Below are 26479 nucleotides of genomic sequence, written 5' to 3' on the forward strand. Positions count from 1 at the left end.
TTGACGGTGAACAGTTACCATCTTGTATATTTTTTTGTTTTTCACTCAATTATTGGTCAATGCTTAATGTAATTTTTAAAATATTAAAGATAATCATTTTATTTTAGTAAAATAAAAATTTGGAGTAATTTCAAGCCCTTGTTGCTTTTATAAATTTTTTTGGTGGTATTTGGGTAAATTTAAAAAAAAATGATTTTAGAAACATAAATTTGGAGTTTGTAACCAAATGTTTATAAGTTTTCAACCTAAACAGGATATTTAAAATCCCAATTATCACATTTTTCAAAAAATTGTATTAAAAATAATATTTTAATTACTGTTTAAATAATCTGACTAAATGATGAATTAATTTTTATTAGAAGTGATTTTTATAAATTTGTACTTAAAAAAGAGTCTAATAATTATTAATTAACAGGTAAAAGTAAATGTAGCTTGGAATGGAACCGACGGCACCGACTAACTTAAACGTAATCAGCTACATCCGGAACTAACTTAACGTTAAAGGTCACTCCAATGGAGTCTGATTACTGAACCTGCTCTGCTTGCCTAGCCATTGACTAATCATCACCTAGGACGATCAAAAGCTCGAGCGCACCGATGTGCGTTGTATGCTAGCATTTGCCTGGTTCTAGACTGGTTAAAGAAACTTAACCAGAGTTAGATACCAACCTCAAGTCGCCGTTTGGTTGTCTTTAGCTCGAGATCTCTCACTCACTCTTTGGAACCTCTTCAGCTCAGCAGATCTCTCTCACTCTGTGTGTGGAACGGTGGAGCCGAAGTTTCAGGTGAGAATTCAACCGGCAATGTCGGTGTGGCGGTTGAAGTCAATCTCAGCTTTGCTGTGCGGCCTGTTCCTAGTGTTTGCTTCGTCACTCAGCAGAGTTGAAGCCTCCGTGCACGAGTACGCCGGAGAGAAGTTCGTCAGTAAAGGTAACGCCTTCGTGGTTCACGGCGGCAGTGAAGGAATCTACTCGTCGCTTCCCAATCAGAACCAATCCTCCGTCTATGCCAATGGCGACGCTTATATTCGGTGAATTACATCTTTATCTCTTCTCTTTCTTTCTCCATTTTGAATCTGCAGATAGATTGTTGATTTAGGTTATTGTACGGACATCGCTTTCGATTTGTGTGGATTATTTTCACTTTGCACGACCGTGATGTTTTTGTAATTTGTGGAGATCTGACTCTGAAGTTGACGCCAATTGAGCTACAAGTTGTCGCTGGCATTTTACGGATGCTATGTTTGAAATTAGAACATGTGAAAGGGAAAGGGAAGAGAAGCGAAAATGAAGTGGAAACTACTTATTTCTTTATTTTTTGGATGAATTAGAGTTTGTAGAAAATTCGTTCTGTATTGGTTACCGACAAAAAATGGATCATTCGAGTAATTCCGTTTTCCTCTCCCTTGACAAATCCTAGTTCCAAATATAGTCTTATATTGAATTACCTTTATTTTTTCCTGAAATAAAATGTTAAATAGTTTTTTCTGTTTTGGCTACCAGCTTGGGATTGGAAGAACTTTAATGGAGATCATAATGGTATTGGACATACATCCTTCTCAATCAGAGAATTTATGAATTCCTTGGCAAACTAAACCCTTTTATTATTACTATTAGCTGCATTCTTGTCATTGATTATTAGTATGTTAGTGTATGTTGCAACTTGCTCAACGACAATAACAATCACAAGCCTTAATCCCACTAGGTGGTGTCAGCCACACGAATATTCTGTTAGGCCGTTATCACAATCCATCCATCTCTATCCGTGACCATATTCTTTGTTAGGCCATTATATTTTGTCATGTCTAAGGGTTTCCCACCTAATTTTCTTCGGTTTTCCTCTCCCTATTTTGATGTGATTCCTGCATTTCATTCACTGAAGTCATTGGTGTTTTCATTAGTTTTCTTCTCACATATTCAAACTATCTTAAATCATATTTCTCATGTCTCATCTTCAATAAACATTACCCCAACCTTGTTAAATATGAACCCCCCCCCCCCCCCTTCTCTCTCTCTCTCTCTCTCTCTCTCGCATGCGCACTTGCATCCACCTAACATTCCCATTAGTTGCTCTAATATTTTATTTTGAGCCATATGACAAATACAATCTCATAGCACTCCGATAAATTATTTATTTTAACTTTAAAGGATTCTATAATCATGTAAAATGCTGAATGCACTTCTCTGTTTTAACCATTTTACCTTGATTGTATGAGTAACATATTCCACAATCTTGTCATTTTTTAAACAATTGATTCAAGATATCAAATTTGATCCTTTCTTTTTGGATAGCTTACTATCTAATTTCATAATTTCACCGCCCACACTTCTATCTTCATTGAGTTTGAATTTCACATACTCAGTTTCAGTGTTATTAAAGGCGCAAGGCGCACTAAGGTGCACAATGGTCTTGGAGCCTGAGGCGCAAGGCGGCGAGGCACGAGCCTGGTGGAACTAGACGCAAGTTAATAAAAAAATAAAAATAATAAAAATATAGTTGAAGTAAAAAACATAAAATAGGTCATAACTTCTAATAATATTTTAACAAGCATGTTATAAAAAAAACCACTCTAAAGACCAAACATTTCTATATTTTCATCATTAGAAGCATCATCTCTAATATCTTCTTCCACATCATCTACTCCTCTTGTTGGATGATTTCTATGGTTTAGAAGTGTGATGATAGTTTCATACTTTTTTTGGTAGGTAATATACTAGACTTGAATTTGCATCTTTCTTTGTTTTGGTGACTTAATGTTGCATTTTGTTATTACATGCCTTGAATTTGTTCAATTCTCCCTATCCATCTTCATCTAGTTCAAATTCAATTGGAGCATTTGAAGTAGTAGCTTTTTATTTATTGTCAAATTTGTAGTTGAAACAATAAATTTAAACCCTAAACAGTAAAAAATTAAATAAAATAACAAACAGTGAAATAAAAAGCTTGAAAAACAGCTAAAAAGCCCAAGGCGCCTTTGCCTAAGGCGCCTTGGGCTGAGGTAAAAAATTAAATAAGGTAACAAACAGTAAAATAAAAAACTTGAAAAACAGCTAAAAAGCCCAAGGCGCGCGCCTTTGCCTAAGGCTCCTTGGACTGAGGCGCACTTGAGGCACGCTTTAGGTGCGCCTTTTGGTCTGCGCCCGCCTGGAAGGCTTTCAAGCGCCCAAGGTGCGCCTTTAATAACACTGCTCAGTTTTTTACCAGCTTAACATAAAACGTGTGGATTCTAAGGTGTTTCTTCATGATTCGATTTTATTATTCACACATTTCTTTGTTTTACCTTTTAGGACAATATCATGTAAATAGCATACACTGAGGCGCTTCTTCTTGGATGTACTTTGTTAGTTAATCCATTACAAGAGCAAAGAGAAAGGCTTAATGCAGATTCTTGATGTAATCCAACTATAACCGAGCAAGTCCCAGTTTCTTCTCGTCAAGTCTTAATGCATGTTTCTATTTGATAATACACATCCTTAATAACTTGTAAATAATTCAAACTCCTTTTTTCGCCAACGGTTTCCACAAGATTTCTATGGGACGTTCATCATAGGTCTTTCTTCAAGTCTAAATACAATTTGTAATTTTTTTTTTATCTCTGTACATTTATGTTAGGCATCTTAATAAGTAGATAGCTCCCATTTGTTGACCTACCTAGCATAAAACCAAACTGGTTTTAAAAGACTTTAGTTTCTCTCCTTAATCTTAATCTTTACTCAATTACCCTTCCCAAAGTTTTATAATGTGGCTCATTAGCTTGATCCTTCTATAATTTTCACGACTTCCTTTATTTTTATAAATAAGCACTAAAGGTCTCTTTCTTCACCTCATTCAGCATCCCTTTTGATTTAAAGATCCCATTAAATAATTTTCTTAACCAAAAAATGCCCTTTTCGCTCATGTATTTTCATGCTTTTTTCAGGATATTATTTGTTCTCATTGCTCTACTACTCTTCATCTTTTTTCTATGCTTGTTTTATCAGATTGGACAAATACATCTATAAAATGTGTAATTTCCATATTTTTTAGAGTTATTGAGGTGCCCAGGCCCCCAACATATCACCTATTTCTCCACCTTCATTAAATAACTTTGAGAAATTCCTTCCATCTTTCCTCGATTACTCCTTCATTTACTAGTAACTTTTTATTTTTGTCTTTTATGCATTCCACTTGACTTAAATCCGTTGTTTTTCTTTCTTGTGCTTTAAAGAGTTTATATATATATATATATATATAACTTTTTTCTCATCTTTTGTGTCAAGTTGTTGATATAAATTTTCTTAAGCTTTTGACTTTACTTATTTTTTGCTAAAATATACCTCTTTAGGCTTTCTTCGTTACGATATGTATGTAATGTTTTGGAGCAAGCTCATTTGGTTTTGATTTTTCTTTAGTCTGTTCATTCTACCACCATGATTCTTTCTGGTTTGGAGTTTTTCCCTTTAGTTCTCCCCTTGAGCCATTTTTTCTCCATTTCAACTAGCACTAGCTTATCTCTATCTACATTTGGTTAGTTTCTCCTTCTACAGTCCAATCTCTTCTGTCACATATTTCATCCTTGAAAATAGCTTGTTTTTCATATTTTAAATCCCACCATCTGATTTTTGGTTTCATTTTTATCATTCTTCCTCCGTTTTTTGATGTGGATGTTGAGGACTATTAGTCTATTTTTTGTGTAGGTATTCTCAATCCTTCTAACATATGTGGTCCTTTTGTCTCATAAGAAGGTAGTTTTTTTGGGTAGTTGACAAGTCATTAACCAAGTGTTCATTCTATTCCTTAACCTAATATTAACTATAACAAGCTCATGTGCCGTGAAAAATTCCATAATGGCTTTGCTGACATTATTGTGGCTTGCTTATATTTGTAAATTTCTATCTTTTAACTTTTTCACTGAAAAGAAAAAATTAATTTTCTTGAAGTAAAAACTTATCCTGGAAGTCTCTGTCTTGGAGGAAAAGTATATTTGTGCATAGCATCAACAATTTTCCTCATTCTTGAATGTCTGATCGTGAATAGGTTTGTGAACAGGTGATAATCGATCATTTTCCCTGTTGTTGAATCCATGATCACAAATAGGTTTTTAAAGTAAATGAAGGTATTAACGCATGATAGTAGTTAAAGCTTTTTTACTCAAACTGTTACAATGAAGACTGTTAGGTAGTGTTAACAGTCCATATAGAATTCTTTTCTTCTTGTATCCAAATTATATTTTGGTTGAGTTTTTTCTTTTAGAATCTTTCTCTGGTATTTTTTTCTAACATTACCAACTTTTTGAAATCAGTTTTGAGAAGATTACATTCAGAAGGCCTGAAGAGTTATCAAATTTCAGCTCAGGTTTAGTTCATGCTGTTGTTTTTGAGGTAGATGAGAGAGAGACAATTGGAGGCTCAGCTTATGGGGGTCAAAGAGCTGTATGCTGCACAGCGGATCTTGCAAAGTTGGGTGTATGTAATGAAGGTGAAATCATTCACCGGCCATCAACAAAAAATCGAGGCTGGCCCCAAGTGTTTAGTGTGTCATTCAATGTTGATGATTTAATTACAACCCTGCCATCAAAGTCAATAGAAATTACGGAAACTGGGATGTATAACCTTTATTTCATTCATTGTGATCCAAATCTAAAGGAGTTGGTCATAGAGGGTAAATCAATATGGAAAAATCCAACTGGTTACCTTCCTGGTAGAATGGCACCACTTATGAACTTTTATGGGTTCATGTCTCTTGCTTTTGTGGTTCTTGGAGTGTTCTGGTTTTCTCAGTATGCAAGATTTTGGAAAGAGGTTATTCCACTGCAAAATTGTATTACACTAGTGATAACACTGGGCATGTTTGAGATGGCGTTGTGGTATTTTGACTATGCAGAATTTAATGAAACAGGAGTTAGACCAACTGGAACCACTGTATGGGCTGTGACCTTTGGCACTGTGAAACGCACAGTTTCTCGGTTGATCATTCTGATGGTTTCCATGGGTTATGGTGTTGTAAGACCTACCCTAGGTGGTCTTACGTCAAAGGTTCTAACACTGGGAGCAACCTTCTTTCTTGCATCTGAAGTACTTGAACTGGTAGAGAATGTTGGTGCTATCAGTGATCTTTCAGGAAAAGCAAGGTTGTTTTTGGTTCTTCCTGTGGCAATATTGGATGCTTTCTTCATTCTCTGGATATTTACCTCCCTCTCTGCAACTTTGAATAAACTGCAGGTACTTGCTCTACTTTCTAAGGAATATTTAATTAATTTTATGGTAAACTTTTTAGTCAAGATCAGTCTGTGGCCCCCTTGAAAATACAGCGGGAGCAGCAATGTCACGTTTTTTAGTTAAGACATTTCAGAGGAAGGCTATGAGTCAGATGGTATTCTAAGTCTGTGCTAATGTACTATAGTAGTAGGATAGATTTTTCTCTCCCCCACCTCCTCTAGAAAGGAAAAAAAAATAAATAAGAACAAAGGAAAAGAGTAAAACAATGAAGGGTTTTTGACCTTAAATGTGAGATTAACTGAAAGGGGGGAGAAAGAGGAAAAGACAAAAACTGATGGAAATTTTAGTTGATAAAGGTTACTTTCAGCATTTTTATTCTTTTCTGTCAAAAATCCATGATATCAATCAATTAATCCGTGCAAGATTGGGATTGACTATCAACGTCAATCGCAAGTTTCCTATTCTATTGATTGATTCCTTTCTCTAGATTAGGAATGTATCTTATGAATATTGTTTTTTTTTCATCTTTTGTTTTGTATCCTAAATTGTATAGTTTCCAAACTTAGATTTAGAAACTTTCTTGTTTAGTTTTTAGGAACTTTCTAACTGAACAGGAAGATCTATTATTTAACAGCATGTATCACATTGATTTGAATAAGATTGAAGAATTATTTTTCACCTTTTTGGCATGGTATCAGAGACTGGACAATAGTCACCGTTTCTTTGGAACTATTGTGGCCATCTTCCACCTTTAATCTGTTTTTTTTTTTAATCAATCTTCAATCTTTCGGACATCATGTCCACTTCACAAAATACCCAAGTTGATGGGGCTGATTTCAGCAGCACCAGCACAATAGAAATTTCGTTTGCTGGATACAACGGTGGAGGCTTCGGAGGAGACTTACCAAGTCTTCAAGTGACTTACTGGTTAAACAGTAAGAACTACTTGAAGTGATCCTAGTTAATTCGAACGTTTCTCAAGGGAAAAAGGAAATTAAGTCATCTGGAAGGGACCGGACCTAAAGAAGGACATCCGGCATTTGCAACATGGGATGAAGAGGATTCCCTTGTGATGCCATGGTTATGGAATTCCATGATCCTTGAAATTAGTGACACGGTAATGTTTCTAATGATGGCCAAAGAAATTTGGGAGGCAATCAAACTCACATACTCCAAGGTTTGAGATGCGGCTCAAATCTATGAAATCTGAGCAAAGGTGGCAGCCACAAAACAGGCGACCAGATCTGTCATTGAGTATGCAAATTTATTGCAAACTTTGTGGCAAGAGCTAGATCATTACCAGTGTCTTAAAATGAAGTGTGGTGAAGATGCAAAACCTTACACAAGAAGTTTGTGGAGAAAGAGCGAACATATGATCTCCTAGCTGGCTTAAATATGGAGTTTGATGCAGTAAGGGTGCAAATCCTTAGTAAGGAGGATGTGCCATCTTTAAATGAGGTTATTTCTATTGTTCATGCAGAAGAAGGAAGAAGGGGTGTCATGTTGGAAACTGCTCCAGTGGAGGCGTCAGCCTTGGTATCTTTGAATACTCATGGTCAAGGTAAGGGATGAGAGGAAAAGAAGGCTATGGATCGGGACACTCTATGGTGTACCTTCTGTAAAAAACCTAGGCACACCATAGAGAGGTGTTGGAAGCTCCATTGAAAGCCTCCCAAGAGTGGGTCACTAAAAAATCAAGGCCAAGTGTACATGGCCAATGGTCACCAGCAATCAGGCCAGAAGGGATCTGAACAAGGAGATACCCAGGAGTTTAATCGGGCAGAGATTGAAAAATTGAAGAATTTCTTAGAATCTCTTGAAAAAGGGACTGCAAAAGGGGGTGCTTGCTCTCTGGCTCTCACATGTATCTCTTCTAATTCTCTTACTCTATATGCTTCAGGAAAAAATCCCACTACCTCTTGGATTTTAGACTCAGGGGACTACAAATCATATGACATCTTTTTCTCATCACTTTACTACCTATAGCCCTTGTTCTAGTTCTCGAAAAATCACCCTAGCTGGTGGTTCTTTAACCACTATTGCTAGCCAAGGATATGTTAGTCTTAATAAACATCTCACCCTCATAAATGTGCTCCATGTTCCCAAACTATTTTTTAACCTGATCTCCATCCAAAAACTTCTCTTAAACACTAAATGCAATGTTATGTTTTATCCAACCCATTGTGAGATACAAGAACGGGGCACGAGAAAGAGAATTGGGCTTGCTAAAGCTAGGGTTGGGCTCTTCTACCTTGAGGGATCGGATGGACAGGACACACTAGGGCAGATTCCTCTTGTGTCATGCTTAGTTCTGTCCAACAAGGATCTAATATGGCTATATCTTTTGAAAACTAAGGCTAAAGTTAGTAATATTTTCCCTACATTCTACAATATGATTAAAAAGTAGTTTGGGATAGGTTTCAAAAGGGTTAGATCAGACAATGCCAAGGATTTTTTCAATCAATCCCTCTCTGTTTTTTTCCAACATAAGGGAATCATCCATGAATCATCTTACCCTTACGCTCCTTAACAAAATAGAGTGGCCGAGAGGAAAATGGGGCACCTTCTTAATGTTATTCAAGCGCTTCTATTCCACCACAATGTTTCTAAACATTATTGGGGAGAAGCAGCCCTAACAGTCACATTTCTTATCAACAGGCTGCCCTCTCAAATCCTTGGATCTTGCAAAACCCAATTCAACCGTTAACTAAGTTCTTTGCTAACTGCCATGTGTCTAGTCAAGGGTTGAAACCTAAAGTATTCGGGTGTGTCTCATTTGTCCATATTCCAATTGTTAATAGGAGTAAGTTAGATCCTCGAGCTTTAAAATGCATGTTTCTTGGGTATTTATCTACTCAAAAGAGCTATCGGTGTTATCATCCCCCTACAAAGAAATACTATGTGTCAGCCGATGTCACATTTCATCAAGGTGAATCCTTTTTTAGCAAGTCCCTATCCTCAAATCAAAGTCCATTTTCTATTCCTAATGATCATGATCTGTCATTATTTCCTCTACCAACCACTAGTTTAAAGGACTCACTAAGCATGACATTGGAAAAGCCTATCCCAAGTACTCCTCGGCCATTACAGGTATACTCAAACAAAAAATGGTTGGCTACTACTCCTATGCAGGTCACAAAATCTGACTCAAACCATACTTTTGAATCTGACAGTAGCAATAACACCATCAGCTCACCTTACACATCATCAGGTAACCCCATTGTTGAGCCTCTCATTCCTACTGATGCTAACTCTATAACCCATGTTAACCCTACACCCGAACTAGCATCCTCCAACAGTGATCTTGATTGGCATATTGTCTTTAGGAAGGGTACTAGGGCTTGCACTAAACACCCCTTACATTTGTTCCCTCTTATTCCAGATTGTCATCCCCGCACAAAGCCTTTCTTACCAAACTTCATACCATTCCTATTCCACACAGTTTTTCTAAAGCTATAGGGAATAAGCATTGGAGAGATGCTATGGAAGCTAAGATGGAAGACCTAGAGAAGAATCGAACATGGGATCTTGTTTCATTACCCAAAGGGAAACATCCAGTAGGTTGTCGTTGGGTGTATACAGTCAAATATAAATCTAATGGATCTTTGGATCGTTCCAAGGCCCAGTTAATAGCTAAAGGGTATACTCAAGTATATGAAGTCGATTATTTGGACACTTTTGCCCCTATTGCTAAGTTGAACACAGTCTGTGTCCTTTTATCCTTACCTGCTAACCTAGGCTGACAATTGCATTAATATGATATCAAGAATGCATTTTTGCATGGGAATCTTGAAGAAGAGGTTTACATGGATCTACCACATGGTTATGACACCTAAAATTAGGAAAAGGTGGTGTGTAAGCTTAATAAAGCCCTATATGGCTTAAAATAGTTCCCGCAGACATGGTTTGACAGGTTCACAAGGGTAATGCTTGGATAAGGATATCAGCAAAGACAAGGAGATCATACTCTCATTGTTAAACATTCAACCACTAGGGGAGTAACCATACTTATTGTCTATGTTGATTTATAGTTACAGGCAATGATCAGGACAACATGCATAGACTGAAAGAATGCTTAATCAGTGAGTTTGAAATAAAAGATTTGGGGCATTTGAAGTATTTCTTGAGAATAAAAGTGGCACACTCAACATAAGGTATTTTTATTTCCCAACAAAAATATATCATTGACCTTCTAACTGAAACAGGAATGTTAGGGTGTAAGGCAGTAGACACACCCATTGACCCAAATCATAAGTTGGGAGAAGTTCTAGGAGATGATGTGATTGACAAGGGATTTTATCAAAGGCTGGTTGAGAAGCTTATCTATCTAGCTCATACTCGACCAAACATAGCTTATGCAGTGGGAGTAATCAGTTAGCTCATGCACAACCCTAGAGAAACTCACTTAAAGGTAGTCTATTAGATACTTCACTACTTTAAAAGGGACACTTGGGAAGGGACTTTGTTTGAGAAAGGAGGAACTATGACCCTTGAAGTCTACACTGATGCTGATTATGCAGATTTTGTTGTGGATATGAGGTCTACCTCATGCACTTTCCTAGAGGGCAATCTTATCACATGGAGGAGCAAAAAACAAAATGTGGTGGCTAGGTCAAGTGCAGAAGCTGAATTTTGGTCTATGGCCTTAGGAGTGTGAATTATTGTGGTTAAAAATCTTGTTGGATGATCTAAAGGTTTGATGGCAAGGTCCTATGAGGCTTTATTGTGATAATAAGTCAGTAATAAGTATTGTTTACAATCCAATTTAACATGACAGAACCAAATATGTTGAAGTGGACAAACATTTTATTAAAGAAAAATTTGATAAAGGGCTGATTTGTACTCCACATGTCTCCTCAAATGATCAACTGGCAGATATGCTAACTAAGGGATAACCTTCAGCAGTGTTTCAAAGGTTTGTATGCAAGATTGGAATGGAAGATATCCACTTCCAATTTTGAGGGAGAGTGTCAACAATCCGTGATATCAATCAATCAATCCATGCAAGAAGTTTCCTATTTTATTGATTGATTCCTTTCTCTAGATTAGGAATGTATCTTATGAATATTGTTATATCTTTCCATCTTTTGTTTTGTATCCTAAATTGTATAGTTTCCAAACTTAGATTTAGAAACTTTCTTGTTTAGTTTTTAGGAACTTCCTAACTGAACATAAAGATCTATTATTTAACAGCATGTATCCCATTGATTTGAATAAAATTGAAGGATTATTTTTCACCTGTTTTGGTATTTTTTTTCTATAAGGGGGTGAGGGCAGGGGATATGGTGGGTCTTTGAAACTTGGTTTACACTCTGTCACAACTGTCCAACCTTTGATTGTAAGAATATAACAATCACTTTTTTTAAAACAAAGAGAGGGGGAGAGAAATATGTCTTCATAAAATTTACTTACATCGAGGTGGGATTCATTTTCTTTGTTGCTGAACTCATACGACAGCTTTATGATCTTCTGACTGTGGTTCTGTAGGCTCGCAAGTCATTGTGCCTGTGTCTACAGAAGTTTTTTTTTATTGGGGGGGATGGGTGGTTGGACTTCCTTTTGTGTTAAATAAACTGCATTTTGATTTCCATTTGTTTTTCTTTTTGTGTTGGTACATTGAGGTGCTGCTTGAAGTTTGAAATAACCAACCAAATAACGTTTGTTTATTGATGTTATGGGGCAGGCTAGACGGCTGTTGGCTAAACTAGATATCTACAGGAAGTTCACAAATGCTTTGGCTGTGGCGGTTATTGTTTCTGTAGGTTGGATATGCTATGAGGTAATTTTGCTTGTTCAGTATATAATTAATACTAATTGATATTTTGGATGACGGTGAACCAATATGGAACATGAAAAGCTAAAAGTTCTCTGGATGAGAAGATTATTTGCATTTAGACTTTATAGAGTGCAAAAATAAGTGAGCGTTATGGAAGAAAAGGGGGAAAATGTTGTTGTGTCAGGACTTGCTATTAGCATTTGCTTTCTTGAAATTCAAAATAGATAGCAGTAACATTCGTTCTTTGTTGCATTGAAATTTCAATGCATGGTCCATTTGTCAGTCATTTACAGCTTAAGCTCGGGTTATTTTGCACGAAAACTAACATCTGACTTTGTCAATTTTTGTGCCTCCTATTTGAGAATGGAGAAATTTTGGATATTGTACCTCTTTCGGCTTCTTGCAATGTTTTACTCATGCATGATATTACTTGTGCAGCTTTACTTCAAATCAACTGATGAGTACAATGAGCAGTGGCAGAATGCCTGGATCATCCCAGCCTTCTGGCAAGTCCTGTCTTTCTCTTTGCTCTGCGTAATCTGTGCTCTCTGGGCTCCATCTCAGAACTCTATGCGGTACACACTCTTGCTTCTAACTAGAACTGCCATTTATTTATGTGCACTAGTTTTTATGGCATCCACAGCGTCCATTGTACCGAGTCTATGGGATATTTTACCCTGGTTGCATTGAGAACCAGGTTGTGGAGAAAAGAGGCAGCTTGCCAAACAGAGTTTCTGTATACCGATTGATTGGTGGCGGTCACGTGTCATCTTTTGATTGATTTAATAAATATTAAATATTAAAATTTATTAAAATCTAACTAAAATTTACCGTAAACTCTAGATGGTGCTCAAACTTCTTCCTTGTATATACAGTTGCATTCTAAGAACGTCATCATTATAGATGTCAGGGCCAGTCATGATTATGCTCACAATTATTGTTGTCTGTAATTTTAGAAGTTCAATGTACTTTTTTCTGTTGTCATCTATCAATGCCACTTACTGAAGCATCATGCCATGTTGTGCTACCGTAAGATCACTATCCATCGAGGTCATGAATATGAACCTTCTGCTTCACGACACTTGTAGCTCTGCTTCACAGTCCACAGGGGCTCAAGTGCGCCCTGAAAATATCCTCTACAGTCTGATCAATCAATTAATTGTCAAGCCATTTAAAACTTGTTTTATGTAACAGAAGTCGATTTGCAATTTTCCCACCTCTTATGTTTTGAAATGTCCGTACACATAGGTACGCTTACACGGGAGACGGCGAAGAGTTTGACAGGGACGATACCTTGACACTGATCAAACCATCCCCGATGCCCTCGAAGGAAGCACGAAATCCACCCGAAGTGAGACAGGTACAGGGAGGAAATGGGGTATCAAATGGTGGTGACTTGGAAGAAGACAAGACGGAGTAGTTGTAGGCCTACTTTGGCACATCCGACTGGTTTGATTGTGAGAAAGGCTGTTAGCACCTACAATGTCTATTCTAAATTTATGATGAATCGTATAATTGCACCCCTCCCCCCCATAGGAGTCGGCGAGCCCTTCATAGGAACATAAAAAGTGGGCTATTTTCTCTTGTCCTTTTACTTTCTGTCCTTTCTTTTTCCATTTAACTAATCTTGTTTCCACATATTTATTTAGATTGGGACTTGGAAGTGCCCACCGTTACTGGGCAGACGGAATTTAGTGGTCTCACATCGTATGTAATTATTTTTGTTTTCAAACTGTTGCAGCCACTACATGTTTTCCAGTACTCAAGTTCATGTTTGTACCCATGGTTAGATCAGACAGGAATATTATTTAGCTATAAAGTGTTTTGTTATCTAAGATATAGATTAAAAAAAATGATAAATAATAAATATTTTTTTATCTGACAATCTTTGAAAAAAAAAGTTATATTATTTTTTATTTGAGTTATTTTAGATAAATTTATTTCTTTTTTATCTAGATAAATTTTTCTTAATTTTTATGGATAAAAAAAAGACCTATAAGTTTTTTAGTTTATTTTAAAAAATTTAACAAACAGTTTAATAAAAATTTTAGAATATTTTTTAACTTATCTATTTCATATATTAGTTTGGAAAGTATTTTAATTTTATCGTATTCATTATAATAAACTTTATTTAAAATGAGTAAGATAAGATTGTATCAAGATAAAATTAGATTGATTTTTTGACTATAATATAAAATGTTTAAAATAAAAGTGAGAAGTATTTTAAAATTTTTATCAGACTATTTGTTAAATTTTTTAGAATACATTGAATGGTATATGGGTTACTTTTTCTTATTTGTGAGTCACGTGACTTTTTTTTCAATAATTAACACATAAATTTAATAAAAATAATAACAAATATTTTTTTTAAAATATTTTTTCATATCTCATTTGTTTCAAATCATATCTTAGTTAACAAACACAGTGATTTAAGTTTAACATTTTATATTAGTATATTGTATATTTATATTTATATTTATATAATAAATAATACAAGATATCAATGCAAAAAGGTGTCAAGGAGTGTTTAAATTACAGCTTCATTCAATTTCATCATATTCTTGCCTTATAATTATTTTAATTACATGAAAATTATATATATATTTGCTAAAAATGTAATTTAATGTATCAACAAAAATGTGCATATAATAAAATTATTTGAAAACACAAATGTTTATAGCAAATTGATGGTAACTGTTAAGCAAGCAACAGGGAAAAAGAGGCTTCCCTAAAAGGAAGAAGATATTTAAGGAATCTTTACATTGTTGATAAAAAGTAAAGTAAGAAATTTAGGAGATGTTTATAAGAGGTGATAAGGTTTGATTTGAACTAAGCAAGTTCTTCATGGAAGCGAGGATTTAAACTTCAATTCAAACCAATGCCAATTGAATTCAACTTTTTAGATTCAATTACAACTAAACTCACCCAATCAACTTGATTTGAATTTATTCACAGACAGTTTACTTAAATCTATAAACATCACATCAAAGTTCATTAATTTGAATGGCAGGAATATAATTCTTTAACGTGAATTTTAGTTGAACAAAACCTCCTAATTTGGCTATTAAATGGTTTTGACTGAAGGGTTGCTTTAACAAGTGGCATCTCTAAATTGGAAAATGTTATTGGTACACTTATTTTGTACATTTTGAGCTATATAAAAGGGTATTATGACAAAAAAATTCATCATGAGACGTATGAGACACAGGGTATTTTGGTTATAATACTCCCTTATATAGCCCAAAATGTACAAAATAGGTGTACATCTAGCATGATTCCTCTAAATTTGTCTATCCGCGTAAGTTTTGAGTTTTTTTCTTTCTTACAAGATATGTGGCAACACATCACTTGTTATAAATGTAACTGTACTATTTCTCTACAACAACACGTGTGATAATTTTCAATCACATAAAAATTATCAAATTCATAATTTTTAACTTGTAGTTTCACGTTATTTTTATGGGATAATTTAAATTTTTTTCTTATTTCAATTATATTCTTATATTTATATTTTTAACTTATTTAATCTATGTATTTTAATGTATAAAAAAATAAAAATTAAATTAACTCATCTCACTTTATTTTTTTTTTTTATACATCAAAATATAATAATTAAATTAACTCAAAAATATAAATATAAAAACGTAATCAAAACAATAAAAAATTTGATTTATCATATTAAAAAAAAATCAAGTATAAGAGTTAAATTAACTTAAAAATATAAATTTAAAAAAATAATTAAAATAATAAAAATTTAAGTGATCACGTGAAAAAGATATAAAATATGAAAAAAAATATAGATTTTACCAACAAAATTTTGTATTTTCAGATTTACAATGGCCAAAACTTTGCTGCTCACTGCCTCCAAAATGTAAATAGTAGACGGTCTTGAACTGAATTATTATGTGTACCAAATATATATTTGAATCCTTATATTTGTTTATTTTTTTATTTATATATTTAAATTTTTTATTATTTTAAATACACCCTTAAATAATATAATTTCGAGTAAATTACATATTATAAATTTAATGTTATAATTGAAATAACAAAAAAATTTAGGATATAATTAACTCAAAATTAAATAATTTAAGAGTGTCTTTAAAATAATAAATATTTAAATAAAAATATATATAAATATAAAAATTAAAATATATATTTTATCATATGAAAAGCATGTGCCCAGTATGTCTTTAGAGAAAAAATACTATTAATATATCATGGTGTATATCTTAAATTATATAATGATGTTCCAATATCTAAAATGCCCTCACTCAAGACGCAGTAAAACAGGAGATATTTAAGTTATTTAGGTACATTGTGTAACTCTAAATGTACATAAATAATGTACAAGTTACATAACTCGTCTTTAGAGATGTTGCAAACAAGATATCCGCCAAAAAAGGGCGAGGAAGTAATAATTAATTATTTACGTTGTTAACCATATTCACTAATCTCTTTTAACAATAATTAATGGTAATTATAAAATTATATATTAAATTAAAATTTAATTTAATTTTTTATTATAAATTAAAATTCAGTGATTTTTTTTATGTACTTTAATTCAAAATTCATTAACTATTGCAAAGACATCGTCACCAGCTTCCCTACACTTTTAAACCCGTAGATCACATAATAGGGGAGCACTCAAAACAGCTATTAACATCGTATTCGAACATGAGACCTCAAATCTCGGGATAGCACATCCAGGTTGTGTTCAATTGAGAAAATTTGTGGCTTAAATCACTTAAAAGTCATCAAACAGGTTCGTAAAAGTCATCAAGAAAATTTGTCTTTTTTCCATCCTAAAAATCTGATTTGAGCCGCGGCAGTTTCAAATTTCAATCCACTCTCATGTTACTTTGCCAACATTTCAAGAATGTGCCGAATGAAAAATATTCAGATTCACCATCTAATCAAGAAGTTGAAAACAGACTGTACAGTTGTAATAATCAACATTTTCAAATTCATTCTATTGTGCGTATGCAAGATAATCTAGTAAAGAGAACTGTTATTTGGGCACAGGTGCATTCAAAATCCTGAACTAAGAAGAATTACGTCAATTTAGAGCTCTACAGTATATATTGTGCAATTTCTCATCATTTCCTGATAAAGGTATTACAGAGACCAATATGAAACGTTCAGGGCCCATCAAAATCAAAGTCAATGAATGGATAATATATGCATTTCCAGGAAAAGAGAACAGGATGTAACAGGACCGAGCAAATAGATGAACTAAGATTTCTTAATATTGGGTGTTCTCTAAGAACATCCACTTCTAAAAGAATGCAGTAATATCCACTCAAAATGGGCAACTAAAAACCTTCAAAAGGGGTAGGCCTACAAAATAAAGAAAAGTGAAAAGCCTAAGAGAGAATGCATTCAAGAAAATCAACATCAAACTTCATACAAGTTGCAGAATGAAGAGTGCACTAAAACCTTATCATCCATTCAATAAAGTTTAGATGGATAGTTTATCATTGATGAAATTTTCAGTCTCCAATAACAAGTGATCTCAGTCATAGAATTTCAAATGACTATAATTGAAATTAACAGAAACCAGAGAATAATATGCACAGAAAACATGCCCATTCATAGAAACAGTATCTGCCGAGGCAAACTTATTCATAGTTCTAACACAAAAGAGTATTATAGGTAAATACACAAGAGACACTAGGCGAGAACTGTTGTTTCATTATCATTATATTTGTACAACTATGTTCCCTCAACTGGTTGATTTTTCATCTTCCAAGGCACTTCAGATCACAGGAGCTACTGTCAAATGCTTAAATCTTTCTGATGAAACTTCTCAAAACACCATGTTCCCTAAATTCTGAGGTCATCAAAGCTTAACAAGACACTTGTTTCAAGTCTGAAACCATAATTGTGTGTACATATCACATTACAACACAAACAACAATTCCCATATGAACAATGGATGAAAAAAATAAATAAAATCTAGAATGTAGTGAATAATCAAACAACAACCTCCTTACAGGGAAGAAGCATTCAAGGTTGAGGGACCTGGTTATTCTGGAACGCGTTAATTAGTCATGTGTGCTCAATCTCTTTGGATGTCCACAAAATTTGCTGGTAATCTTGAAGGATTTCAAGAGCTGAGGAAAGCCCAGAATGATCAGAACCGCGCACCCAAACACCCCATAAAAGAATTTAAAGAATGTGTCCTAGGTTCTAACGGGTAAAATTCGGTCTTGCTCTTTCACTGAGATCTCCTCCTTAAGTGCTGCTGCGAAACTGGGCAACCCTCAAAAAAATCCAAGACTGCACCTTCTAGGTCCTCAACTGAGTATTTGATATATGCCTCGGGATGCCTTCCACTCTCTATATGGCTCCTGAACCGGCCTAGGAATGACCTGTAAGCTGGAATCAGCTTCTCCGAAATTGATATGCGGAGCTCCTCCCGGAGCTGATTATCAGATACCCACCATGTAGCTTGCGTCCTATGAACCTCCTCAAACATGGCATTGAAGGTCTTAAACCTCTCTCTCAGAGCACTCCTGGACACCCCAGATGAGAAGCTCCCACTCACATGAAGTCCCTCGTCTCTTAAACAATACAGGACCCTTACCCACGTTGATCTCTGATAACTAGTGGCTGCCTGCCTGAACTTTCCAGTTAATTGCTTCAGATAATCATCTCCAATCATTTCCCTCAACTCCGGAGACCCCCTTACTTTCTGGGCAATGTAATGGACATTGTTCATAATGAATAGATGAGCCAAAGAGGCATCTTTGTAGTGCTTGGCCTTGCCCTCCAGATTAAACTGTAGACTCACAATGATCCAAATCAGATGGAAAGCCAGAGGGGTTCGTCCCTCCAACTCCACAAAATCCATATCCGGGGTCGTGGGATCACCTGAATATCTCGACCCCGTTGACGGCTTAGATACAATCAATCCAATCAATGTTTGCTTGTAATCAGAGATAAGGCTTATATAATTCATCACATATCTAGTCAGAGGGTGGATTGTACCTCCCGGGACCGAAACCGTCGATGGCTCACGAAGCACTTTGTTCTCAAACTCCGACAAAATCCCTCTCACCGCTTCGCCCAGCCTAGACAGTATCTCGGCCGCCTGAACTCGAATTGACTCCGACGACTTGGACTCGAAAACAACGTCAACATCCGGCAGCAAATCCAACAAGGCGTCGTGTAGGTCCAAGATCTTGAACAACTTCTCCGACGACCGGCGACTTATGCTTATAGCTTCGGCAAAGTTAAACAGCTGAATCGCCGGGCCCTTAACGGTCTCCATGAAACACGCATCGTCCGTCGCGGTCCCCAAATGTTCGAAGATTTGCTCACAGAGCTTTTTCTCACTCGCGAACACAATTCGAACACAAACCTTGGCGGCTCGTATCCACCGCCTGATCTTATTCTCCAGCGCTTCCCACTCCAGTCTCTGAATATCGCCGATGCTCAATTTCTCGATGCCAAGTCGCCGGAAGCTCGCGTCGACTACAGACTTCCGTACGCTTCCGTACACCTGAACGCACTCGCGGAGGTATCCGGCTGAAATCATCCTCTCCGCTATGTTCCTGAGATCCTCAATGGCGTCGAAAGGTATCAAGTCAATCTCGCGAATACTAGATGCAGATCGATAGCTCGAACTAACACTACTCTCTCCACTATCTTGAAGGTCAACTTCCTTGCTCACCGCGTCCTCGTCGGCGTAGTCCTCGTCCTGCAGTTCAGCGCCAGTACTGTCAGTTCTGGTAGTCGATCGTACGGATGAAGTCGGATCGAGCAGCGAATCAGCTTCGATCGGACTGGTATGCGCTATGAGAATGTTCCGGAACTCGTCCTCGAGCCGAGCCATGGCGATCTGGATGGCGGTGCTGGCCTTGCTCTGGTCTTCGGCCAGCGTCGCGGACTCCATGGAGCGCCGAATCTCGTCGACTGCCTGCAAGTAGCGATCGATCTCATAGCGGTCGCCGTCGAAGATCATCCGCTCCCTGGCCTCATCGGACACCGTGGAGTCCCACCGGCTGATGATCTTCTCGGCCGATTCGAAACCTAATGCTGCGTGCTCCGGCGGTTCCATCGCTGGAAATGGAGGAGGATGCTGATGACGGGGATAGTGATTCAACTACGAATCTGTTCGTGAAGCAACCAATCTTTTACCTGAGATTTTTCTTCCTTCCGCTTGTGACGGGATATATATGATTTAGAGAGAGAGAGAGAGAGCCCAATGGCAGAATTTTTGGAATTCTAATCTTCATTCAAATTGAAAATTACCTCACGCAACCATTATTTCTGCGGAAATGCTACTTCCACGCTTAATTTTTATATTTAAAGACTTATTTTAGGTTAAATTTATATTTTTCTTATCCACTTTTATATTTTTTATGTATTGAGTTAAATTTTTTATTATTTTAATTATATTTTTAAGTTAATTTAACTCTAAATCTAAACTCTTCGTTATTTTGATTACATCTATATATTTGTATTTTTGAACTAATTTATTTTATATATTTTAATATATAACAAAAAAATAAAGTAAAATAAGTTAATTTATTATTTTTACACATCAAAATATAAAAATTAAATTCACTAAAAAATATAAATACATAAATGTAATTGAAATATCAAAAAAATTGAGTTATCACACGAAAAAAAATAAAGTATAAGATTTAAATTAATTTAAAATTTTAATTATATGAATATAATCGAAATAATAAAAATTTTGAATAATTATATCAAAAAAAATAAAAATAAAGAACAAAAATATGGGATGGAGGTTAGCCCTTATTTTATATTAATATATTGTTATGGATATTTCTCGCATTACTTTATATGGGTTGGGCATGACTTAGCAGACCGGTCTAATCGTCCGAAACTCAATAGGCTCAAGACTGAACTCCTCAGAACAAGATCATACATCGCTAAAATCCAAGCGAAACCAAACAAGCTTTAGCTAACTCTCAGGCCCAACTAAGCAAGCTCTCAGCAATGCTCCCAGCTCACTAACCTAACTCTTCAGCTCGCATAACAATAAAACCACGAAACAATCAGAGGTCAAGACCTATCTACTTTATCCAAAGTAAACCAAATCACTGGTAATACGGAGTTCTACTATCGGTTTTATGAAATTGATAAAGATATCTTGTCTCCATAATATCATTCTTCCATTTTTAGATCTTATGTAATTGTAAACACCCTTCACTATAAATATGGGCAGGGCCGGCCCAAGGCCCAATGAGGCCCTAGGCGAAAATAATTTTTTTTTGAGAGGGTAGGGTGCTATATTTTTTGGAGACCTCTAATTTTATTTTATTTTTTTGAGAGAGAAGGTGATTTGGTCTCTTAAGTAACTATAGTATTTTACTCTGAATGGGCTGTATTTTTTGGAGAGCTCAAATTTTGGCTGCTGTATTTTATTTTAGGGGGTGTATTTTTTGGGAGCCCCAAATTTTGGCTATTGTATTTTACTTTGGGGGTGCTGTATTTTTTGGGACCCCAAATTTTGTCTGCTGTATTTTAGTTTGGGGAAGGGATGGTGGCTGTATTTTTTGGAGGGCCCCAAATTTTTGGAGGCTTAGGCATAGGCCATAGTGGCCTATGCCTTGGGCCAACCCTCATATGGGTCAAAATATCATTGTAAAAGAAAAAAAATCAAACCATAATAATATACTGTTACTTTGTTAGAATAATCAAAGAGTAATCGTGGAATAGACATTATTTTGGTTGAACCACGTAAAATTTTTCAGCATATCATTTATCTTTACTTCTACTTTGTTCTTTCTCTTTTGTATTTTGGCTTATTTTCTCATTACGGGCCTACGAATCACGATCGATTAATTCTGAACTCAACATATATCATATTATATATTATATTAATATTTAAAATAACATTATACATTATATTAAATATCCAAATAACGTTTCCCTCTCTATTTCCGTTCCTATTTTATAACTGTAAAGTGCTCTACTCTGATTAATTTTGTAATAATTTGTCGGATGGATAATTTGAAGCCGAATATTCCGTTTCCGACCATCACCTTCGCCATCCCATTCGGAAATGTATACTGTAAAATATACGGGCAAGTACGATCGTTCCTTCTTAAATTTATCTTTTTATGTTTTAAATTTATTTTATAATATTTATTAAATATTTAATCTTCTTACAAATTAATTTTTTTGGTAAAAACAATCACGTTATAAATATATAAAATAAAAAACAGCGATTGCCAACTACTATTAGCATCACTATATTTGTAGCAACGATTACCATAGTTGTTGAAAAATATTATTTTTTTATTTTTTATTTTATGTATATGTCACATTATAATATTTTTTTCTTTATTTTTAACATCCAAACAATTCTATTGTCGGGTGATAAATTATATAAGTGTTGTATCAAATAAAGTGAACTCAAACTCGAAGAAAAACACAAAAATAAGTCATAAGTGCAAGAAATTATCTGGTGACCGAAAGACTCGAGAGACAACTCTTGAGACCTCACTCGATGGCTTCTCTCGAGACTTTCGAGAGACCCAATCGAGAATTCATGCTTCACTAGACCACTATTATTTGAAAGACTTTTGTAAACCTCTAATATTATCGCTTATAAATATAAAAAATAATCTAAAATGCCTGTCAAATATTGTGACTCTCTCTTTCCCTACAAATGGGAGACTATTCATTTAACAAAGATAGATTCACAACTCTATTCAGGCTATAATTCTATTTACTTTTTGCACTCTACACTTATTCGAACACTAACTTAAACATTAAAAAGTCCCTACAGTAGGTCATTCACGCTTTTAACTAGTTTATTTCTTTATAGATCTCTCGAAAATTATGCTCGAGGTACTCTTTCATTAAAAATAAATTTATTATTATATTAAAACAGCAATAACAAGATTTAGATAAATTAGTATCGATAATTTAGAGAGATTTTATATGAATTATCAAATTAATCCCACTCAACTTATTATTACGAGAAGATTGAATTAATCCTCCTTCTTAATTAAAAAAATTACAAAAATTAAGTTTTATTTTTGTTTCTATCCGAATCCCAAACACGACGAAATGTACAATGTTGATAGTCCGAGGCCGCCAGCCAAGCAAACGGTGGCATGAGGTGGCTCTTAGCCTCCTCCCAAGACATCGTGCCGTTGAAAGGTGAATAAATTAATAGTTTTGTTTTGATATATTATAATATATATTATATATTTAAATTTGTAATCATGTCGTATGGGTTTTGTGTCTTAAAAGTACAATTTTTCGTAGATTTTTTGTGATGAGTAATATTATTGATATATCTTTGTATATATCTTGAACTACACAAAGATGTATCAATGATAAAAATATTTCTTATGAGACGCATAGAAGCAAGTGAGGCGTATGGAGGTAAGGAATACTTTGATCATAATATCCTTTGTGTAACCCAAGATATATAAAAATGATGTATATCTAATATGATTTTTTTGTAATACAAGAGGGTGATAATATATTAGATAATTTTCGAAACCTTCCCCTAGAGACCCATAACAAACAATTTAAAAGACTCAAATACCCTTCTACTAATAATTCCAATCTCAATAAATAAAGAATAATTCATCCAATCGATATACATAAAAGAGAAATAATATGTTGTTCGCGTTAGACTCGAATGGGCCCACACATCTTCTCTCTCTCGATTTGTTCACGTTAAGCAAATATTATGTTACTTGACATGGATAACATAACAAAATCGATATATAAAAACTCTTATACTAATTACTTGAATAATTTTTTATTTTTTAGCTAAAACTTATTTAGCATTGGAGGCCCATGCAAAAGACACCCCGCATAGTGTCTTCTCTCTTATAGATTTCTTGAAAATTATAGACTTAAGATAAATATTCTCTCGTAATTATAAATTTATTATTGTATCTCAATAATAATAAATATAATACATAATATAAGATACTAATATTAATATAAATATTAAATTTAAATGTGTAAATAATATTTTTGTTTATTTATATGGCTGCCTGCCTCGACTGTTTGCTATATTTTTAATTATTTAATTTGATTTTGATTTTTTTTTTATAATGGGATTTATCTATTATGTATATAATTATATATTTATTCACGCCTCAATTAACGGGGGGCGACATGTCACGTGTATCTTTGTGCTGTGTTCACATGTCGTGTAGAGGTGCATAATGCTAAATAGGCACTTAATTTTTAAATTAATAACTATTATTTCATTAAAATTAAAATTGTGAATTGAGATGGTTGGATTACGGATGGATTAAGAAAAGGATAAAATTTATTTGGAAAGGGCTAAACCGTAGCAAATTAATCAATAATTTTAATTAATATTTATTATTGACACAAATAGAAAAAAAAGTCACAGATGAATAAAGTCATTGGATAACTGAAATCAAGAAACACCCATCCAAGTGATTTGAGACTAAGATCGGGATCGAGTGATCTCACCCAAGAGTATTTCTCAATGCCTTTGAGAGATCGTCCCAAAAATTTATAAGTTATTTGACAACTACTATTTGAAAAACTCTTATGGACCACTTAGACACGAAAGTCTCTTTCCCAATCACGCAACAAACCATTCCAAGAGACCACAAATCTCAAGAGACTTGATCTCTAGACATTATTCACACGATATCATGAAGAACATAGTCAATCATATCTCCAATATCCTCGCTTACAAATATGAAGAAGAGCCCGAAATGCCTACTGAAAATTGTGTATCTCTCTTCATCTGTCAGTCTTCTCCCCTATTATAAATAGGAGACTCATTCTCTAGTAAATATACATTCACAACTCTTCTCAAACTATAATTTTATTTATTTTTTGTATTTTACATTTCAAACATGATACTAACTTAAGTATCGAAAAATCCTCGTAGGGGACTAACTTTTGCCCCTAATCAGTTTCTTTCCTTGCAGGTCTCCTAGAGACTACACCTAAGGCATTTTCTAATTATCAACAAAATTATTGTTGTATTTTAGCAACAACAATATTGATGATGTGCACTTAATGAAGATGGAATTAGGAATTTATCTAATTTTAACTTAGTGTTCCAAAGACTTTAAGCTCATTTCATATGAGTTAAAGTGTTAAATATGTGATTGTATTTTAATTTGAGACTTAAATTAATTATTATGTCTTAATTAAGGTCTTATAAGTTATTATATTTTTAAATTTAAGTTTAAATTGGTTAATTTAAGTTTAAAATTAACCATACACATTAGTGAATTTGACGAGGATTATGAGCTGGTGAGAATCAATGTACAAGTTGTCCAAAGTTGATGGAATTCGTTACTGGCGCGAGAATCTGAATTTAGATAAAAACATTATCTGAGCTCTTAGGCTAAAATCCAGCTTAGGGCCGAGGCTAGGTGCTAAATTAGGGGCCTGATGCCCGGGTACGGCCCAATGGATTAGTATGGTCCATAACCCCCCAAATCAGATATTTGTAAAGGCGAGATCCGAGCTCGGAACGTAGTTGAGATGGTGATAACGCCCCGATTTGCCTTAGCCTTAGATTGAGTTGGCTAGAGCCGAGCTTGCTAAGGCCAAGTTTGATGGAGCCAAGCCCGACAATTATATGGGGCATTTTTCGAGGTGCTGACAAGTAGCGCACACTATCTCGAAGTTCGAGGTGTCGTGTCCGAGAGAAAGAGCGTTATGAGCAGACAGGAAGAATGAGCGTCGAGATACACAGTAATGATAGGAATCATCCTCAAGGATCTTGGATCTAATGAATATTATGAGTTAATAAACATCATTACGCGAGTTGTCTGGGGTTGATAGAATTCGTTTCTAACGCAAGAATCTCGACTTAGATGAAAACATTATTCGAGCTTTTGAACTAAAATCTACCCTGGGTCAAACTAGGTGTCAAATTGTGGGCCTAATGTATGGACGCGACCCAATAAATTAATACGGTCCATAAATAATTTAACTCTTGATCTGATATGATACGAGAAATAAATTCGGAGTTGTTATATGTATTTAGTTAATAATTAAAATAAATGACTTTAACACCAAAACTTTTGAATGCTTGATCAAACTCTGTAAAAAAACAGCCCCAAAGTTGTAGAAAAAGATGGTTGGTTCGAGGATTTTAAGGTTTTTTTTTTTTTTTTTATTTCATTTGCCATGTTGATGTTAAAGTTAGAAAAATATTATGCTCATAGTGTAATAAATAATTTTGTTTGTCAAATGAAAATGATTGAAAGTTTGAAACTTCTCTGTCCAATGAGTCCCTTTTGGACAGAGGGTGATTCTATATAATTTGAAAATAATTTTATATGTTGAGGGTAAAGTTGAAACTGTTTCGTCTAGCGAGTCTTTGTTGAATAGTGGGCGATTTTGACGGTTAAGAGAATATGTTTGGCAAGCTAGAAAATGATGGCCAAACATATAGAAAGAAATTCTAAGAATTTGACCTTCCAAATCTTTACTAAAGGTTGACGTTCAATTCTTGAAACTATAATTCTTTTTCAATGTCAGCGGATAAGAGTGG

The 26479-nt window shown here is 34.7% G+C and overlaps 2 protein-coding genes across 2 annotated transcripts; one reads left to right on the forward strand and one right to left on the reverse strand.

Moving 5' to 3' along the window:
* Positions 1-705: 705 nt before the first annotated feature.
* LOC127795636 (uncharacterized) lies at positions 706-13739 on the forward strand. The gene is made up of 5 exons (XM_052327432.1): positions 706-1030; positions 5282-6200; positions 11881-11976; positions 12412-12548; positions 13222-13739. Exons 1-5 carry the CDS (start codon positions 804-806, stop codon positions 13391-13393), a joined length of 1551 nt encoding a protein of 516 aa, XP_052183392.1. The 5' UTR covers positions 706-803; the 3' UTR covers positions 13394-13739.
* Positions 13740-17647: 3908 nt separating this feature from the next.
* Positions 17648-20222, reverse strand: LOC127795936 (exocyst complex component EXO70A1-like). Its single transcript, XM_052327917.1, has one exon. The coding sequence runs from the start codon at positions 20036-20038 to the stop codon at positions 18194-18196; it is 1845 nt and encodes a 614-aa protein (XP_052183877.1). The 5' UTR covers positions 20039-20222; the 3' UTR covers positions 17648-18193.
* Between the last annotated feature and the right edge of the window lie 6257 nt (positions 20223-26479).

The sequence above is a fragment of the Diospyros lotus genome, chromosome 2 (genome assembly GCF_014633365.1).
Source record: "Diospyros lotus cultivar Yz01 chromosome 2, ASM1463336v1, whole genome shotgun sequence".
NCBI classification, from domain to species: domain Eukaryota; kingdom Viridiplantae; phylum Streptophyta; class Magnoliopsida; order Ericales; family Ebenaceae; genus Diospyros; species Diospyros lotus.

What these genes read in the sequence shown, in the direction of transcription:
- LOC127795936 (XM_052327917.1), bottom strand. Translation starts at nt 20,038, where the DNA reads ATGGAACCGCCGGAGCACGCAGCATTAGGTTTCGAATCGGCCGAGAAG.
- LOC127795636 (XM_052327432.1), top strand. Translation starts at nt 804, where the DNA reads ATGTCGGTGTGGCGGTTGAAGTCAATCTCAGCTTTGCTGTGCGGCCTG. An exon ending in CAACTTTGAATAAACTGCAG is followed by an intron (nt 6,201 to 11,880) that starts GTACTTGCTCTA and finishes GTTATGGGGCAG; the next exon opens with GCTAGACGGCTGTTGGCTAA. An exon ending in TAGGTTGGATATGCTATGAG is followed by an intron (nt 11,977 to 12,411) that starts GTAATTTTGCTT and finishes TTACTTGTGCAG; the next exon opens with CTTTACTTCAAATCAACTGA.